A 20,257-nucleotide genomic window follows, 5' to 3' on the forward strand; every position below is an offset into this window, starting at 1 on the left:
CTCATTACAATCTTTTAATCTCCCTTTCCACACTGCGTTCTACTCCTACGGTTACTCTCGTACAACAGGGAGGAAGGCACCTCTTCAAAAACACACCTTTAAACTCGAAATAACATTCCTTTACAGGAACAGTCATGATTTTCAGTGCGAAATAATGGAAGGTCAGTTCTAATTTGGAAGAAAATTTCATTCAATAGTGTGCCCATCTAGGAGAAGGACAAGGCATTCTGAACATGGTCTGGAAATACAAAAACACAGTTCATCATTGGCCATTTTTTATATTCCTTTATTTAAGTTTCATGTTTTCAAGCTCGGGTTACCATCAACTTATACAGTTGTGCCTTTCCCAGTCTTTCCCAATCAAGAAAAACAAATAAGTGAAAGGCCAACTAAAAAAAAATAAAACAAAAAATAAAAAAATGAAGAGAGCGAGACCACTTTGTGTAGGTTCTGTCCACGAGAGGTCTGGTTCAAGGCTTAGTACAGGTTAGGCAGGAAGGAGGTGGGGTTCGCTGGTTCCATTCATAGTCTAGGAACGCCAAAACAAAATGGCTGCGAGCAGACGAGCTCAAAACGTCGCAGAACTGAGAGGGAGAAATGATTCAGTTCGATCACGAGCCAGGCTTTCAATCAAAGACCTGAAGCCAAAACCATCAAGGCAACTGGTTTTACACTTGAATCCTTCTTCTGATCACGTGATCCTTTCATTTTGCTTTAAAACCCAGTTACAGGCATCCCTCAGGCAGTCAGCACCCAGGCAGGGAACAAAGTAAGGAAACGGCGGTTTCCGTAGCAGCTTCCCATGCGCTGGGGGAGCGGAGCACTGACACCACAGCATTATGGGAAATTACTGGAAAAGCAATGACACAAAATGATCATAACATGGAGGTACACTGGGTAATGGAGAAGACTAATATATTAAAAAAACATGGAAAATGCACACACGGTAAATTGGGGGTCGAAGCAGATATTAGGGTGCTGCAAGTTAAACAGATATAAAAGCAAAGTGAAAGAAGAATCCAAAGGAAGAAAAAAAAGCACAAACCCAGAAATTCAGAAACACACTGTAATAGATTGTCCTAAAATAAAAATGTTTTAAAAAAAAAAAAAACTGAAAATTTAAAAGAAAACTCACTTCGTTCACTGCATAATAGCAATACATTAACGCCCTTCCTCCATTGCATCTATGAAATTGCATTTTTATGTGGGGCAGTCCATTTAATTCTGAACGTTTTCCCACATCCATTTATTTCTCCTCCTGTTTTTTTTTTTGTCTCAGCTGTGCGTCTCATGCACCTGGTAACAGCACAAGCCCATGGCCTCAAGTCAAACCAGTCACTCTCATTTGGTTCAAATGATCGGATCAGTAAAATTGCATTCTTGATGGAGGGGGAAAAAAGAAAAAAAAAAAAACTACTCTACTCCCAGTGGACCCTCTTTCATCCAGTCAAAAAGTAAATGTTAAAATCCTTGTAGAGCCTTTAAGGAGCTCACTGTCCATCTCATTCGGTTCTGCCGGATGCTAGTTTGAGGGCCAGTAGCCAGTTACTGTGTAATAGAGTAACATAATCCCAGCTGAGCCATCAGCAGCCAGGTTGGGCAGGCTGTGGTTACACAGTCCTCCTTGATTCCACAGTCGAATTAAAAAAATGGGCACTTCTTAAAGCCTCCCTGTCCCACAGAGACTTGGTTCAGAATTGAACCTGCTAGAGATGCACACCATGGGGTCACAGAAAGCTCTGACCCTATGGGTGTGTTCCCAGGTTAGAATTTCACAGTGGTGGAGATTTTCTGAACACTTCTTCGCTGTGCTGCTGCAAGCTACATTTTTCAGCTCTTATGCGGTCTAATCCATGTGACTCACGAGGCCATGGGACTTTCCAGGTTGTTGGAAACAATAATCCATAAATTCTTGATGCCAGGCCTACCCAGGCAGGTAATTAAAGTATAAATTAAGATGAAATGCTAACAGGATTAGTAGCCCCAGGAGGATGAAAAATATGACTTGAGGATTCGGACATAAATGCGAAGTCTAGCTCGCCTTTCATTGCTGTGGTTTAACCGAGACTTACTCCATCGTTCCTGACATCTGTGACTAACGGGGACTCAGTGTGTGTGTTCCTAAAGTAAAACCTCTCCTACAGCAGGAGGACTTGCACTCCTGTCGCTGGTCCTGAATCAAGCCTCTGCACTCACTTTCAGTTCCACAAACCTGACACGGGCAAGGAACTGCACTCTTACAGAGATTATCTAAAAGAGAATACTCCTGCATGGAGCAGCTTGGGAGAGAAAAGTTCTCCCACGGGTGTGAATAAAGAAGTTTTCACGCCCTCGCGTCAACGCCCACATCAGCCCCTCTCCTCCATACGCCGCGCTTTCAGATTCATTTCACGTTCGCTGACCAATAAACTAACCTTGCCTGACACATTCTACCAGCTATCCAGCTTATGCGTGCACCTAATAAACCCCTCTAATGGCTCCATTCAGACCTGCAGGCTGCCTCTGGTTCTGTCGGGGATGACTGACAGACCTAATGAGAACCCTATTGCACAGGGCTGTTTGAGCTCGCACGGGCTCCGCTCTCAGCCCTCAGTACTGAAATCTTTCTTCTCCAACCACGTTCCCAGCCTCTTCCAACCCGTCCTGTGCCAGATGCACTTCGGTGGCAAAGATTTGCTATTTAAAAGGCACCATGAGGACTATCCTGTAACACTGACAAACACCCCATGATTTCAAGCTAAAAACCATGACGTCATATTGCATGGCGGGCCATCAATCAATTGAAAAGACAAAACTGAATTTAAATTATACTCAACAGCCACTTTCACACCCCGCATCTACTTCCCTGTGTATCTACGGTCTGTAGGTCTCAACCTGGTGTCTACTTCCCCGTGTATCTATGGTCTCTCGGTCTCAACCTGGTGTCTGATGCCGGTACAGATCATTGCCATCTGCTGCTCAGACTGCTCTCCATAACGGCACGTTTTCCACTCCGCACACGCGGGTGAAGCAAAGGCCTAGCTTGTGCAGTGCGGCACTGTGCCGCTCACTGCCATCCTGCCTAACGGAGCACAGTTAGCCAGCTCCCTGTGCAGAGTAGCACTCTGGTGCCCTGTGCCTGCTCACACCTCCTCAGACCAGTCAGTGAATAGCACAGGCTGCTGCATTCAGACAGTGTAAAACGCCACTGCCCCAGCATCTGTGAGGTTTCATAAAATAGACGTTTAACTTGGCTTGTGACTAGTGTTTCTCTGCATTCTTACAACACCCCCTCCCACCTTAACCAGTAACCGCTGCTGCGCTCTCAAACAATTATCTACTTACTCAATTCTTCCTTCAGCTGGCAGTGAAAGCAAACGGCAGAGATAATCGTCTCTTAAAGAATACGTCGGTCATTACTGAGAGGGGAAGTCCTCTCCTCGCGGTGTCTCCCATTGTAGTGTCCAAACGGGGAAAGAATAAGGTAACGGCGAGCAGCGTCCTGCTCCAGTTAATCTGACCAATAAAATGAAAGCACGACGCCCCCGCTGTGAGAGGGGGGACCCACATGCACACCACAGACACACAGTAAAAGGCCCCCCCCCCTCTCACACGTCTGTCAGTCTGCTGCTCCTCTTCCTCTCCAGATCAGCTTCGCCACTTTCGTCACCTGTCCATTATGAGACACGACTTAAAACTCGACGCAAATTCATTTCCATTTGAAAAAAAGAAAAGAAAAAATATATAGGGTTTACAAATTGCTTAATTTATCAACACCCTCAGCCCACAAATTCAATCCAGCAACATAAAAATGAACAGCTAATAGTGATGAAATCATTTATGGATTAAAAAAAAACAAAAAAACTAAACAAAACAAAACACTTCATCTAACAGCAAACAGAAACGTTCCGAGCTTAACGGCATTAGTGTCGTGAAGGAACCCAAGGTGCTTTTGATGGGTTGAGGTCAGTCACACATGACACTTGTGGGTGTGCAGCTGAACTGACTGATGGGGTCGATGATGTAAAAACACCTGGGCTGGAAAGGCACCCTTTTTTTTTCCTTTTACCTCCACCCAACACCCCCATCTTTAACTGTCACCAAATACAGTATGTCTAGACCTCCCATAGCACTGCGGAGGCTGTGCCACTCTCAAACATCAGTCTAAAAAACTTAAAAAAACAAAAGAAAAAAACAGAAAACCTAAAATATCAACAGCAACTCAAGAGTAAAACAGCATCACGTTACAGTTTACAGACCGTGTACGCTCTGGTGCCGAGGCCGACCCGGGTAGCCACGCCCCTTTCGGGGGGGGGGGGACGGCCAGGTTCCTCCGACACAGGACAAACATTTCTTTGGGTGTCTCAGTAGCTAAATGTTAATTTGCCCACCCGTCCCCATTTCCTCCCCTCCACAGCATTCTACAGCAGCTTGCGGTAGACTCGCACATCGCACACAAACGCATATACAGACACAGCACTCCGACAGACGCAAACACCAGTCTCCCATACTCATTAGCTATATATATATATATATATGATCTGTGCACGTGGGGGGGGGGGGAAGAAAAAAATACATTTGTCAAAATACACCTGCTCTTCTGTGTGTCCTCTCTACTTAATTCATAGAGTGAAATATAATGTAGGGTTCTGAACGGTTATTGTCAAGGGCATGGGGAAATGAGAACGGGGAGGAAGGAAGTTGTGTGTTTGTATGGGATTTGTAGTTTTAAGGGCCAGCATTTTCTATACATGATTACTGTCCTCTGCTCACTGTGCATTTCAACACTGACCCTAACGCAGGGCGTTGACAGAGTAACTGCCAGTTCTTGTTCCGAGACGTTCCACATGTGAAGCATGTCTCTGTCTTCACTGGAGCCTTATTCTTGTGTAGTGATGAACCTAACCCTAACTGAGGATTTCAGAATTCCGTATTAAATTAGTGTCTCTAGTGTAAACCCTGTAGTGCTCCACAGGCCCTTTGAAAGCATGGTACTCCTGCATTATTCAGCATTAATGCCCCCGCTAAGGGGATGCAGTTCTTCCACGTGTCGTTGGAAGGGCCTGCTCACTTGTTGACTCCTTTACCAGCTCGGTCTTAAAACAGACATAAACACTGTCATGTCCTCTTCAGGCCAGCATTAATGCCAATTAATACAACAGCTACCTTCCCATGTGAGCCATGCCCTTACTGTGAGCCACAGCTGGGCCCTAAACAGAGAGAGAGAGCGGGAGAGAGGGAGAGACATAGAGAGAGACGTGCGTGTGTGTGTACGTGTGTTTTTGTGCAAGGAGCACCGAGAGGAACAGAGGGGGAAAGACACACACAGTAATCAGGACCTGGATGAATAAGGACAGTAATAACGGCAGGTGGAGAAGGACGTGGCCCGTGCAGGGACATAATCGGGGGGGTTCGAGCGTCCTCCCCAGAGGACCAGCGCTGTGGACGTGCGGCGGCAGAGCAGCCCCCCCCCCTCAGACGGGCGTCTCCCTGCTCTTCAGGTCGGGGGCGCTGAACTGCCGACGCATCCGCGGCGGGGTGGTGTAGCCCTGGAATTTGGGGTTGGGTCCCCAGCCCCCGCCTCCCCCGGGCCTCTCCTGGGGGCTGTGGTGGCGGTGCGGGGGCGGGTCTCCGTTGGGCTGGTAGCGCCCCCCTGCTCGCGGGTGGCCGTACTGCGGCTGCTGGCTGTAGTAGGGGTGGTGGTAGTGTTGGTGGTAGCCGGGCTTGCGCTGGTCGGGGTAGCCCCCGTCCCGGGGCTGGGCGTGCCCCTCCCTCTCCTGCCCGGGGTTGGAGGACTGCCGGCGGTAACGGGGCCGCCCCTGGTGGTTGGAGCCGTTGGGGGAGCCGTTGGGGTTGCCGTGGTTGTTCGGGTTGTTGGGGCCAGTGGAGCCATCCAAGGAGTTTCTCCGGTACCTGCGTGGCTGCTGCTGCTGCTGCTGCTGTTGCTGGGGGAAGTGGTTGCCGTGGTTGCTGTTGCTGTAACTGCGCTGTTGCCAGGCCCGGTGGGGGCTTGGCGTGCGCATGCGGTGGCTGCCGGGGCTCATGATCACGGGCACGTGCATGGGCAGCGGGAAGGGGAGGGGCAGCAGGGGCATCGAGGGCATGGGGTTGGGGGCGGAGGGAGGGGGCGGGGGCGAAGGCGTGTTTTTCCCACTGGCCTGGCCCTGTGCGTCTCCGTCTCCCTGCACCTGCTCACCCCCGTCTCCTTCTTCTCCTCCATCTTCACTTCCTCCTCCTCCCTCCGCCTGGCCCTCCTCGCCTCCCCCCATCCCCAGCATGAAGGCGGTGGCGGGGCCCCAGGAGTAGCGGTGCTGGGGGTTGCTCTTGAAGGGGAACTTGAGCTTGCAGTCCTGGGGCGGGATGAAGCGACCGGTGCCGGGCAGGTGTGGCCCGGCCCCGGCCCCGCCCCCGGCCGCGCCCTCGGCCCCGCCACCGGCCCCGCCGCGGCGCAGGCGCTTGGCGATCTGCTGCTGCTGCAGGTTCTGCAGGCGTGTCTGCTCCTGCTTCAGCCAGCGCAGCCGGCCCCTGCGGAAGGCCGGGTCCTCCTCCATCAGCTTGCTCACGCGCACCTCCTTCGGCAGGTCCTCCTGCGAGCCGCGCCCGTCCTCGCTCTCCGGCCCGCTCCGGGGCGCGCCCCCCTCCCCGTTCTCCAGCAGGAAGTCCTCCAGAGAGCCCTCGTCCTGCCGTGGGGGGGGGAGCGGGGGTTAGAGGTGAGGAGCAACAGGCCAGCAGCCTAAAAATCTATCCCAGTATTTTGACCCAGTCATCTGGATTTGCTAATTAGCACAATTAAAACTAAGTGAAGTCAGCCGGCTGAGCTCATGGGTGGAAGAAACACATTTATACTATATGACCCCTGCACTTTCCACCTCTGGGAGTTTCAGCTGTCTAATGCTCTAATACTATAAGAGATTCAGTCTGTAAAGAGTCCAGATTCAAACCTACAACAGACAACGCAAGTCAGATGGTAAAAATGACTTTCTACATACAAATAGCCACTTTCTACATTTGATTTGGTGTCCATCTTGTCTTGAAGGTGCTGCCCATAATCAACACAAAATGTCCTGGTGCCTCCACTCTGAGCAATTCAGAAATGACTGTATAAATGAATGAATACAAAGTTTCATCCATTCATTCATTTATTCAGGCAAACAAGGTAAAAACAAGGCCAGGCAAGGAACCACGCACTGAACTAGGGTAGGAATTCATTAAATCCCTCAAGGAAAACAGGAGAAAAAAGATCAATACCCCAGTGTGAACAGAGCATGGCTTCATCCATCTTGTTTTAATTTTCGTAGAGTAGTCCGAGCATTTGACAGGCTTGCTATATAGATTTGGAGGCTTTCCCACTTAATGCTATACAAGAGTGTAACATTAATTGCAAGCCAGAAAAAGCATTGTGTAGCACATTTATGAAAGAGCGCGGCAGCACACTTAAAATATAAATTTAGGTCACCATTTTGGGACAAAGTTGGTTGCCAATTTATCACAAAAGGCAAAAATACACTTCTGTAGTCAGCGATTCTACAGGAGCTGAGAGGAACGTGTTGTGCTCTGGTAATGTGCTTTCAGTGCAAACTGACACGGTTGCGTCTGGCTCCTGCCCAGATTGTTGTTCTCCTGAGCTGACCTTGTGCTTCTCAGCCACGCTGTGTGGTGACCTGTCCACGGCCCTGGAGAGCCTCACTGCACTGCTGTCCTCCTCCTGCAGTCTTCAGCACACAGACGGGCTAGTAGACCTCGTGCTCTTACCATAGACCCCCTAAAGCAGCGCTGCCTTATCCGAAAAGGGCCGGTGAGGGTGCAGGTTTTTATTTTAGCCCAACACTATGACACCCGATTCACCTGAATAACTAACCATGAACTTCAATCAAGAACTTGATAAATAGAAGCAGGTATCTTCGTGCTGGGCTAGAACAAAAACCGGCACCCACATCGGACACCCCAAGATTGGACACCCTATTCTGAAGCCTGTTACGCCTCTTGCCTTCGTGAGTTTTGCTCCCCTCCTCTGAGAACCTGCCCCTGAACCACACTGTCCCACCAACCTGCTAAAACCACCACTCATTAAAGAGCAGATCACACTCTCTCACACACACACACACACACTCTCTCTCTCTCTCTCTCTCACACACACACACACACACACACACACACACAGAGCGCAGACAGGCACACACACACACACACACACACACTCTCTCTCTCTCTCTCTCTCACACACACACACAGAGCGCAGACAGGCACACACACACACACACACACTCAGACACATATTTTGACACAGTCATGGATGTCATCTGACAGTGAAACTAACAGATGCCATGTCCATGACTTGCGCTAAAATGTGTGTCTGTGTGTGGGTGTGTGTGTCTGTCTGTACTCTATGTGCGAGTGTGTGTGTGTACTGTGTGTGTGTGTGTGTGCGTGTGTGCGTGCATGCAGTGTGTGTGTTTGTGCGTTACCGGCTGGCCCACGGCGGGGATGATGCTCTCCATCTTCACCATGCGGTCGCGCAGCGCGCGGATCTCCTCGTCCTTCATGTTGTTCTGCAGCTTCACCTCCTGCAGGATGTCCGTCAGCTTGTCGATGTGGGCCTTCAGGTCGTACACGCCGGCCTTGCCCCCCTCGCCCTCGCCCCCGCCCCCCCCCCCCCCCGCCCCCGCCGTTCCCCCCGCCGCCCTCCTCGCCCGGGCCGCGCTCCTCGCCGATGCCCACCGTGTCCCAGACGTCCTGCGCCACGCTGCGCCAGGTGTCGCGCTCCTGCGCGTCGCGCTTGGCGTACATGCGGCACAGCTCCTTCATCTTGACGATGGCCAGGGCCTCGATCTCCTGCCGCGAGTGGCGGAAGTCGCCCAGCGCCACCTCGTAGCAGATCTCCTTCACCGCCTGCATCTTCAGGTCGGCCAGCGTCAGGCGCTTGGGGTCCTTGCTGATGCGCCGGCGCTGGGGGATCTGGTAGACCCGCAGGGGCTCGCGCTTCTTACCGCTGCTGGGGAGCCCGCAGCGCTTCACTATGCACTGCACCTGAGAGAGGAGGACCAGCGCACGCGTCACACTGCTGCTCCTACTGCTATTCACAGAGAACCAAGACCTACAGCAAAACCTGTTAGCACACGTAGCGCTTCACTATGCACTGCACCTGAGAGAGGAGGACCAGCGCACGCGTCACACCCTGCTTTCCATAGAGAACTCATAGGGTCTAAGTCCATTAGCGTATGCAAAACCTGTTAGCACAAGTAGCGCTTCGCTATACACTGCACCTGAGAGAGGAGGACCAGCGCGTGTCACACTGCTGCTCCTACTGCTATTCACAGAGAACCAAGACCTACAGCATGGCCAAAACCTGTTAGCACACGTAGCGCTTCGCTATGCACTGCACCTGAGAGAGGAGGACGAGTGCACGTCACACCACTACTTTTCACAGGGAATTCATAGGGTCTAAGACCATTAGCGTATTCAAATACCTGTTAGCGCAAGCAAAACTAATAACACAAACAATGATTGGTGCGAAACAAATACCATAACCAATTACACAGCGTGTGCTAAAAGGTTTTGCACATGCTAAAGCTCGAACACTTTAAAGACAATGATCTCACGTTAAAGTGAAGCACTTTTTCATTTACTGAAGACATTTTTTGATTGATAATTCAGTAACCAGTTAGGAACAGGAGTATCTGGACCATAGAAAACATGTGGCAAACGCAGCAGAACTACTACACTAGGTTTGTATTGCAGATAGGATAGGCGCTGTATTTCTACGGAGAGTGTAGTAGAGTTTAGCAAAATGGAAAAAAACCAAGAGAAAATCAAAGCATCTTCTGGCAGTCTGCGAAATGAATGTACTTTCACAACTTCAGAATTCTCCATATTTGAAATCTGTGCAAGCTGTTTTTTGTGAGACAGACGGGAAGGCGGGCTGTGACATTCGCACGTTTGTGAGAACGCAGACACAACATGGGCCCGGGCGCTACACTCTGAGTGCTGTACTGTGAACGTGTGTGTGTGTGTGTGTGTGCGCGTGAGCGTGTGTGCGTGTGTGTCCGTGCGTGTGCATGTGTGCGTGTGTGTGTGTGCGTGTGTGTGCGTGCGTGCGTGCATGTGTGTGTGTGTATGTATGTGTGTGTGTGTGTGTGTGTGTGTGTGTGTGCGTGTGTGCCTGTGCTCTCTGACCTTGTTGGCCGGCAGCTTCTCTCTGAGGGAGGAGATGAGCCTCCAGCTCTCCTCACAGGAGCGCTTGTCTGAGTCGTCCCCGCTGTCCGAGTCGGCGTACTGAGGAGGAGGAGGAGGAGGAGGGGCACAGAACAGAGCTCACACACTGAGGGAAACCTGCCTGCAGACAGCCGCCAGAACAGCCTGCCAGGGCAGGTAAGAGTGAGTGAGTGAGTGAGTGTGTGTGTGTGTGTGTGTGTGTGTGTGTGTGAGTGACAGAGAGAGAGAGAGAGAGAGAGTGTCAGTGTGTGTGAGAGGGTGAGTGAGAAACAGAAAGAGAAAGAGTGTGTCAATGAGTGTCTGAGTGTTTGTCTGTGTGTGTGTGAGTGAGAGTGGGTGAGAGTGCAGAGACAGAGAGTCAGTGTGTGTGCGTGAGTGAGTGAGTGAGTGAGTGAATGAATGAAACAGAAAGTGAGAGAGTAAGAGAGACAGAGAGAGAGAGAGAACACTCTGTAGAGAATGAGACAGGTGAATCTCTCACCAGTCTGTGTTGCTCCAGTAGTAAGTCAGCGTCCTCCTTCTCTTTGCGGTACTGAGTCTCCATGTCCTGCAGCCTGAGAGACAGAGACCACAGTGCCTATGAGAACAGGCCCTTCACCCCAACACAACTCACTGTGTGCCTTTAAGCTAGAGTCACCCTTTAAACTAGAGCAAATCTGTCACTTAAAGCATCCCCTCATCTCTGACATCACAAATCACAAGTTACTCCATGCTTACTGAAAAAAGTATGCACATTAGTGTCAGTCTGAAATGCAACAAACTCATTCACACTAGTGCATTCTGGTCCGGCTCAAAGACCAGCTGTCTTAGCCTCCTTTATTTAACTTTGCCTCTTATTCGTTTGTCATCTTTGCATCTCTTTGCCCTAGATCATCTAAATTACATAAGAGACAAAGCTCCCCATATCCATGTAGGATTCCACTTTCTTTGCAGCCCTATTCCAATCCAGTCACTATTATTCACTGTACATTCCATACTACAGAAAATGATGAACTGTTTGAGAGAGAGCCAATTTAATTAATCGGGCCAGGAACCACTTTTACACAAGCTGCATTTAAACACTGAAGAGTCTGACAGAAAAACAAACCTGACATTAAAGGAGGATTTCTGGGGGCTACTTTCAGGAAAAAGAGGACCCTGTCGGCAGGCAGGTCACAGATCTGATGGGTTTGGTCTGGATCTGGATGACAGGAGCACAAGAAGCCTCTCCTTCCCTCTCCCTCCTTTCCTCCCCCTCCTTTCTTACCTCTTCTCCATCTCCAGTTTGATATCGATACCCTGTTTCTCCAGCAGCTCCTTCTGGGCGTAGTTCCAGTCCACCGTCTCCCCCTGCTGGTCCATGCTGGCGCTGCGCTCGCGCTCCAGCCGGGCCTGCTCCGGGTGGTTGAAGCGGAACACGTGGTTCTTCCCCATGACGATGCGGTTACCTGACGCAGGAGACCCAGGAGGAGAGGTAGCGTCACACAGAGGGCGAAAGAGATGGGCTGTTAAGCACTGATCTTAAATAAAAAGGCCCTTTATGGTACCACTGGTTTGCTGAGCGCTAATGGCTGGCTCAGCACAGTGAACTGAAGGCTGGAGAATGGAGGCGCTTTGGGGCCTTGTCCAGGTGCGCTCCCACCACTGACCAGGTGTGTGGAACTGGAACACTCAGTGCCCCAGGCGCACATTTACACTGTCTGTTCTGAGAATGTTAAACAGCACATTCCCACTGTCAGCAGGTATATTTATGCAATGTGTTGTGAACAACTTCCATTGCTCAACCACCCCACCCCCTGCCACATACTCTCACACACAGACAAACGCACAGACACACACACACACACGACGCGTGCGCACACACACACACACACACACACACACACAAACACAAGCGCATGCGTGTGTGGCAGTGTGTTAATGAATCCAAATGACAGAGAACAAGAGCTGGCTCTGGGCACTGACCAATGAATCCTCTAGATTAAAACCACTCAATTAAACCCCCACAATTAGGGCTCATTTTAAACAGGAAACCCCCAGAAGCTGTGCGCCCTGGGGACCTGAATGAGGAGCTCCTGTGGCACTGAACTGCACCATGCTCAGAAGGGCTTTGTTGAGAAATTGTACGAAACTTTCAAAACAAAGTTTGGCTCTGTTCAGAAGATCCATGAACACGTGCTTTTGATCCTCATTTCTGTGGAGACGACTCGTGCAGCGCGATACAGAGTTATGCAAGTCAGCAGCTCTCTGCTGGAGCGGGCTGCTGCGTGACCGTGGCGGCGTTCGCCTGCGTTCGGTGAGGTAACGTCGCCCCCTGGTGGACTGAGGCGCACCTTGCTTGAGCACCAGGGGCTCGGTGATCTGCTTCCCGTTGACGTAGGTCTCCGCTCCCTCCAGGGGCTCCAGCGTCACGTCCACTGAGGAGAGGGGGGGAGAGACGGAGCGCGTTAAAGAACGGGGGAGAAAACGGGCGGCTCACAGGCACGAAGGAACGCATGGGGGGGTTAGGGTGGGGGCAGCAGTATCACGTCCCGAGGTCCAGGCTAACGCACACAGCGGGGGGGACACGGGCTGGACAGGATAAGGGGCAAAGCACAGTTGCACCAGACACAACGCCGAAAGAAGGCTCACACTCAACAATACCTGAATTATTTCCTGGCAAGCTTTACCAAGAGAGCCAGAGAGAGAAGAGAAAGAGCATCAAAACACACAGGCTTGGAATCTGCATTAACATAGTTCTTATGGACAAAGTATAAATGCTGAGCTGAACTGTACTGAGTGACAGAGAGAGAACGACATTAATAGATCGAACAAAATAAAGACCATCATGGTTCATGGCCAATTTCGTACGTTTTTATATTAGATGTGGAATTCTCTTTCTTTGTTGGGCATGTTTGCTGTAGATCAATTTGTTCTTGCTTAGTGGTTATCTGTTGATTATGTCAGTATGTGCTTTGGCAATGTAAGTGAACCCTAGCCATGCCAATAAAGCTTATTTGAATTTGAGAGAGAGAAAGGGAGAGCTGACCTTGGGTCAGTTTACAGAAGCAGCTCTTCAGAACTGTCCTTCCTTGCTGTGTGGCCGCACACACATTTAGCTCCATCGAGCACTACTAAGGGCAACAGGAAGTGAGGGGGGGAGGTTTAAAATGGCTCCCCAGCCTTCCTCACCCTCTCCGCTGTCGTTGGCCTGGCTGTAGAAGATGCAGTGCTGTTCTTTGATGAACTGGCCGCTCAGCCGGATGTCCACGTCCTTCTGTCCCACCCTGGACAAGCAGAGAGAGAGGACACGTCTTCAGACACACAGCTGGGCGGGGTCCACACCCACACACACACAAACACACACCCACACACCCTGTGCCATCATCCCTGCTTTTGTATTCAGTAAAAGCTCTTGGACACACTTACATCTGGTCTTTCATTTTGTGTAAGATTAAATTAGGTGTTCAGTTCCAGTACGGGAATTAACAGCTGGCCAGCAGCCGGCTTACCCCACCCCCCCTTACTTAGCGCTGTTATAGCCAGAGCGAGACATACTTTCACTTCATAAAAATAACAGTGGTTTCAAAAAGCCCCATTTCACCATGCTATTTTGAATCTTGCCCAGTCTTAACTGATATATTTAAGTTTCCCACACTCCCCCCCCCCCCCTTAACCCTAACACACGTACATCATGTTTTAGTCCAGGGCTTTTCCTTTAGGGTCTGTGTGAGTGAGGCGTGTTCTTTATACTACAGCCTAATTCAATGCAAAAGGTGTTCTACAATTCAAATGAATTATAACGTTGCCATCATCATCACATGACATACTGAAGGCGGCTCTACGGCACGTGCTGTCAGATGAATGACAGCCAGAGCAGCGAGTGTCTGACCTGGTCACGCCCTCCTTGATGTAGTACAGCAGGCACTCTGACATCAGCGGGTCCTCGTTCAGGTTCACCAGGTGGGGCGTCTGAAACGGGACGGGAAGAACACCGTCACCCGGGCGGGCGGGGGGTTACCCAACGCTGGAGGTTACCCACCCGGGCAGGCGGGAGGTTACCCAGCAGGAGGTTACCCACCCGGGCAGGCGGGAGGTTACCCAGCAGGAGGTTACCCACCCGGGCAGGCGGGAGGTTACCCAGCAGGAGGTTACCCACCCGGGCAGGCGGGAGGTTACCCAGCAGGAGGTTACCCACCCGGGCAGGCGGGAGGTTACCCAGCAGGAGGTTACCCACCCGGGCAGGCGGGAGGTTACCCAGCGCTCGGCCAGGGAACCAGCGGGCCAGCCACTCACCCCTTTGGGAGAGAAGACTCCCACCGTCCCTCCATCTTCCTTTATGGACACTCCCATCTCCGCCAGCAGGGACTCCCTGAAGAGAGGAGAGGGGCGGAGAGGAGAACGAGTGAGGAGGTCATAGAGGGAGAGAGGAGAAGAGAAAGAAAGAGTGTGAGTTTAGTGTGGATAAGGACAGTCAGGTGGCATCAGGGGCAGAGCTAACGGGGTTGAACAGGGAAAGCTTTCCCAGGCACTAGTGGGTCCAGGGGGACTCTAGAAGTGCGCGTGCAGGGGTAGGGGGCGGAGCTTGGCTTGTGGGTGGTGCTTCGCTCATATTTTTTCCCCTGCTCAAGTCATTTCTAGCTCCATCCCTGGATGGCAATGGAGGGGACTTGGGCGATTCTGGGGGATTGTGGGTAGGAAGAAGACAGAGAAGGCAGAGCTGCACCTCACCTGTCCAGCCGAATGGACTCGGTCTTCCTCAGCTTCTCCTCCCACGTCTCGTTCAGCTCCGCGATGATCTTCTCCGTTTCCTGCAATGGCGGGGGGGCGAGAGGGGGGGCAGGTTACACACGTGGCCCAGCGAGGGCTTTGAGAGGGCGACACACGGGCAGGACGCGGCAGCGACACAGAACGCCGATCAGACGGGAGGAAACCGCCAGAATCGCACCTTCAGCCGCTCCACGGCCTCCTCCTTGCTGATTGGCTCCTCCGGGGCGGCGAACTCGTCCTCCGGGGTGAGGGCTACGTCGGCAGCGCTGGGGTCAGAGCCGGGGGCGTGGTCAGAGCCGGGGGCGGGGTCTGACCCGGGGGCGGGGGGCTGCTGGGAGGGCGGGGCCTGATCGCCAGCCATCGCGGGGCCGAGGGGAGGGGCTCCCGCGGCCCCGCCCCCGCCCGTCACGCGGTTATTGTTCACCTCGTTGCCTGAGGGAAGGAGGAGACGCAGCTCCGATCAGAAAAGCGTACGCCCTCTAAGGATTACACAAACGAGTAATAAAACACAAAGCCTGCGCGTAATGGATTGGATAAAAGCGTCTGCCAAATGAATGTAACGTAATGTAATGATTGTCTTCACTGTGAATCATGTATTTTGATACGTGCGTAGTTTAAGGAATGTGTAAACTGTACATGAGTGGGTAATTCAGTGTGTGTTTTAGACAGCTGAGGGCGAGCATGCACACACAGTGAAGTGCATATTTGTACTGTACAGATCACACGTTTGCATGCGTGTGCTGTGTGTCCGGTGGGTTTCCAGTATAGAGCACGCATGTACGTTCGCATACATTAAAGAATGTGCGTAGAACAGAACACTCTTAAGAGAGTGTACCGTTTGTGCTATAGGGAATGTGTGAGTGAGTGTGTGTACATGGGTATGTGTATGAGAGGCAGTGCGTTTGAGTGTGTACATGGTGGGTGTGTGTACCTGGGTGTGTGTATTGGGTGTGTGTATGAGAGACAGTGCGTTTGAGTGTGTACCTGGGTGTGTGTATGAGAGACAGTGCGTTTGAGTGTGTACCTGGGTGTGTGTATTGGGTGTGTGTATGAGAGACAGTGCGTTTGAGTGTGTACCTGGGTGTGTGTATGAGAGACAGTGCGTTTGAGTGTGTACCTGGGTGTGTGTATTGGGTGTGTGTATGAGAGACAGTGCGTTTGAGTGTGTGTACCTGGGTGTGTGTATTGGGTGTGTGTATGAGAGACAGTGCGTTTGAGTGTGTACCTGGGTGTGTGTACATGGTGTGTGTATGAGAGACAGTGCGTTTGAGTGTGTGTATTGGGTGTGTGTACCTGGGTGTGTGTATGAGAGACAGTGCGTTTGAGCGTGTACCTGGGTGTGTGTATGAGAGACAGTGCGTTTGAGCGTGTACCTGGGTGTGTGTATGAGAGACAGTGCGTTTGAGTGTGTACCTGGGTGTGTGTATTGGGTGTGTGTATGAGAGACAGTGCGTTTGAGTGTGTACCTGGGTGTGTGTATTGGGTGTGTGTATGAGAGACAGTGCGTTTGAGTGTGTACCTGGGTGTGTGTACATGGTGTGTGTATGAGAGACAGTGCGTTTGAGTGTGTGTATTGGGTGTGTGTACCTGGGTGTGTGTATGAGAGACAGTGCGTTTGAGCGTGTACCTGGGTGTGTGTATGAGAGACAGTGCGTTTGAGCGTGTACCTGGGTGTGTGTATGAGAGACAGTGCGTTTGCGTGTGTGTATTGGGTGTGTGTATGAGAGGCAGTGCGTTTGCGTGTGTGTATTGGGTGTGTGTATGAGAGACAGTGCGTTTGCGTGTGTACCTGGGTGTGTGTACATGGGTGTGTGTATGAGAGACGGTGCGTTTGCGTGTGTGTATTGGGTGTGTGTATGAGAGGCAGTGCGTTTGCGTGTGTGTATTGGGTGTGTGTGTGTTTGTGGCGCTACACACCGGCGGCAGTGATCAGCTCGGTGCTCAGGCCCTGGGAGAAGAGCAGGTCCCTCAGCCGGTTCACCTCCTCCTTCAGCTCGCGGATCAGCCGGGCGTTGGGGTCCTCGTTGATCACCGCGTTGCAGCGGATCTGTTTCGCCCGGTCGGCGTACCTGAGGGGAGGACACAAGAGCTCGGGGTGGACACGGGCGGGGGGCGGGAACCAAACCCCTCTGCCAAAGGTGGGGATATCTGCAGTCCAACAACGGCATTTCGTTGGCTCTACTGGAAAACCCACAATGCAACTCAATATCAGCTGTTTAATAACAGCGTTTCTTTGGCTGTATTGGAAAACCCACAATGCAACTCTGCTACATCTGAATTCTAGAACAATGGCAGTCCCACAACAAGTTCACCCACAGATCTGCCCACTGAAAACATAACTACCTACACAAAGCACCGATTTACTTCACCATAGGTAAGAAAGAAGCAACACATTCCCATCTCTGTTCTGACAAATCGCTTCTGAACTGAGCCAGCGTATAGAGTCAGGCCTCCTCCATGTGGAGCAGAGGGGTTCAGGGGTGACTGTACCTCAGAGTGCTCAGGGTTTCCTCGTAGTTAATGTCTGCTGGGCTGAGGGCTGCGATCATGGCTGTGCGAGAGTTTCCACCTGCAGGACCGACAGGCGCAAGGTCAGACGTAAAGACACAGGATCAAACGTAAAGACACAAGGTCAGACGTAAAGACACAAGGTCAGAGGTAAAGACACAAGGTCAGACGTAAAGACACAAGGTCAGACGTAAAGACACAAGGTCAGACGTAAAGACACAGGGTCAGACGTAAAAACACAAGGTCAGACGTAAAAACACAAGGTCAGACGTAAAAACACAGGGTCAAACGTAAAGACACAAGGTCAGACGTAAAGACACAAGGTCAGACGTAAAGACACAAGGTCAGACGTAACGACACAGGGTCAAACAAAGACACAGGATCAAACGTAAAGACACAAGGTCAAACATAAAGACACAAGGTCAGACGTAAAGACACAGGGTCAGACGTAAAGACACAAGGTCAGACGTAAAGACACAGGGTCAGACGTAAAGACACAAGGTCAGACGTAAAGACACAGGGTCAGACGTAAAGACACAAGGTCAGACGTAAAGACACAGGGTCAGATGTAAAGACACAGGGTCAAACGTAAAGACACAGGGTCAAACGTAAAGACACAGGGTCAAAAGTAGAGACACAGGGTCAAACGTAAAGGCACAGGGACAAACGTAAAGGCACAGGGTCAAATGTAAAGACACAGGATCAAACGTAAAGACACAGGGTCAAACGTAAAGACACAGGGTCAGACGTAAAGACACAAGGTCAGACGTAAAGACACAGGGTCAGACGTAAAGACACAGGGACAAACGTAAAGACACAGGATCAGACGTAAAGACACAAGGTCAGACGTAAAGACACAGGGTCAGACGTAAAGACACAGGGACAAACGTAAAGGCACAGGGACAAACGTAAAGACACAGGGTCAAACATAAAGGCACAAACGTGGAACAGTGAGAGAAACAGGACGACCCTAAAGAGCTGTGTCCCCCTTACCCAAGTTCTCCTTCAGGAGCCAGGTCAACACAGAGTCTCTGTAGGGGATGAAGTCAGACTTCCTTTTCTTGCTGCTTTGCTGTAAGTAGGAGAAGCAGGGGGAGGAAGAGGAGGAGGGGGAATGTTTATGTAATTTCTCTACATCTGACACAACAAATCACTTTGGATAGAAGCGCTTGTTACTTGAAAGCCTGAAGTGTTTTACTGGATTTATAACTCAGTTCCAGAATCAATACCCTGCTGGCTCTCGTTACCTTATGAAACAGACCCGTCTGATACAGAGAACTCACTTCAACATGTATTTGCTCTCTTGAAAATTAAATCACAGGGAGCTCTGACAGGACACAATTAAAACACTCGTTTCTGAATCTCAGCCTGGTATGGCCATTTCTGACCAGCTTGGCTTGACGACCAATGTTGTTATTTGCCATAACAGGTCTTCTTTTTTTTACTGGACAGAAGATATCCAAATTCACAACAGAAGGACAACAGAAACAGTATTAATCTGTGTGTGTGTGTGTGTGTGTGTGTGTGTGTGTACATACAGGCAACTGATTTCAGGCAGTATGAGAATTTTGGGAACATCGCTTCATACTCTTTTATTATTGTGTACAGAAGGCTTTCAAAAATAAAATTGCAGGTGTTGTGTGTGGAAACGGGGATATGCAGGTGGGTGTGTGTGGGAGCCGTGTGCAGTCTGAACGAGTGTGGGGGGGGGTCTCACCATTTCAGCCAGTGCAGAGATGACCTTCCCCAGCGTGGTCAGGGATTTGTTGATGTTGGCTCCTTCCTGCAGGGGGCGACAGTGTACACTCTCAGTCAGATCATGTCACATAGTTCTGACGGTCAGGCATGCGAGAACCTCTTCAGCTCACTTTAAAAACACTGATTTAATGCATTGCTACCTAAATCTAATCACACGTTATCAAATGAGCTGACAGGCATTTTGTCATTCTCCGACCGAGATCGTCGATCGCTCGGCTCACCTTTAACCTCATGCCCTTTGCCCCCGAAGAATCGGCTCTCTCGCTTCCAGCCAGGTCCACAAGACTAATCTTACTGACCTGAGTGTGAGAAGAAAAAAAAAATCAAGCAGGCAGAGTTAAGGAGGACCAAACTCTGAGCACCAAGAACACATTAGTCTCAGTTCACACTGGCAGAAAAATAGAGCTTCACACGGTGTTCTGTGAACCACATGGCAGTCGTTTCAGAATTACACCACCAGAGGGCAGCAGAAAAAAGCAGTACCTTTGAGCTTTCTGGGGACAAACGCCATGTGACAACATACTCCACGTGTGTGGACACACAGGGCCCTTCGAATGTACACACAATTAAGAGCAGAACCACGGCCCAAAAAATCCACAGCTAGCTCTGAGTAAACTGGAACTCACAGATAAGCTAAAATAACAGGGCAGCTGAAGCTATCCTAAAAACAGCGTAATTTGATTGACGAAATTGGATTTTGGTTCCATTTAAAGAATCCAGACGCAGACACGCACCTTCTCCGTGTCCAGATTGGTCATCTGGTCGTGTCTCCGCTGGGTGAAGACGATGGTGAAGACGGCGTGAGAACGGCTGCTCGTCTCGTTCATGTTGGTCGCCGCCACCGTCCTGAAACCCCAAAGAAAAGGAACGACGACTTCAACGAGGTGTACGACTGCCTTTGATTTCCAGAGGTGGACAATCCAGGTTCAGAAAGTAAAACATCCGCCCCAGTACTTTGTACCAGTCCCCTGGATTTGCTCATTTGCACAACTCTTCAGCCGGGAGGGAAAACTGCACTTATTTCATTTGCAGTTGAGGCGAGTCCAAAACCCTCTCCATCTCCTGAAGCTTG

The 20,257-nt window shown here is 50.7% G+C and overlaps 1 protein-coding gene across 1 annotated transcript in view; it reads right to left on the minus strand.

The window, feature by feature from the left end:
- Window positions 1–270: 270 nt before the first annotated feature.
- The window catches only part of LOC118223453 (kinesin-like protein KIF1C), a 47,253-nt gene continuing 27,266 nt past the window's right edge, over window positions 271–20,257 (minus strand). Inside the window, 18 exon segments of the mRNA XM_035410003.1 lie at window positions 271–6,659; window positions 8,445–8,642; window positions 8,644–9,006; window positions 10,153–10,251; window positions 10,673–10,745; window positions 11,438–11,618; window positions 12,504–12,587; window positions 13,342–13,436; window positions 14,042–14,121; window positions 14,446–14,521; window positions 14,881–14,960; window positions 15,098–15,351; window positions 16,837–16,988; window positions 17,410–17,488; window positions 18,421–18,499; window positions 19,145–19,210; window positions 19,407–19,484; window positions 19,920–20,031. Of these exon segments, the coding sequence (XP_035265894.1) occupies window positions 5,454–6,659; window positions 8,445–8,642; window positions 8,644–9,006; window positions 10,153–10,251; window positions 10,673–10,745; window positions 11,438–11,618; window positions 12,504–12,587; window positions 13,342–13,436; window positions 14,042–14,121; window positions 14,446–14,521; window positions 14,881–14,960; window positions 15,098–15,351; window positions 16,837–16,988; window positions 17,410–17,488; window positions 18,421–18,499; window positions 19,145–19,210; window positions 19,407–19,484; window positions 19,920–20,031 (3,355 nt within the window). The 3' untranslated portion in view covers window positions 271–5,453.

Source organism: Anguilla anguilla, chromosome 3 (assembly GCF_013347855.1).
Source record: "Anguilla anguilla isolate fAngAng1 chromosome 3, fAngAng1.pri, whole genome shotgun sequence".
Classification (NCBI taxonomy): domain Eukaryota; kingdom Metazoa; phylum Chordata; class Actinopteri; order Anguilliformes; family Anguillidae; genus Anguilla; species Anguilla anguilla.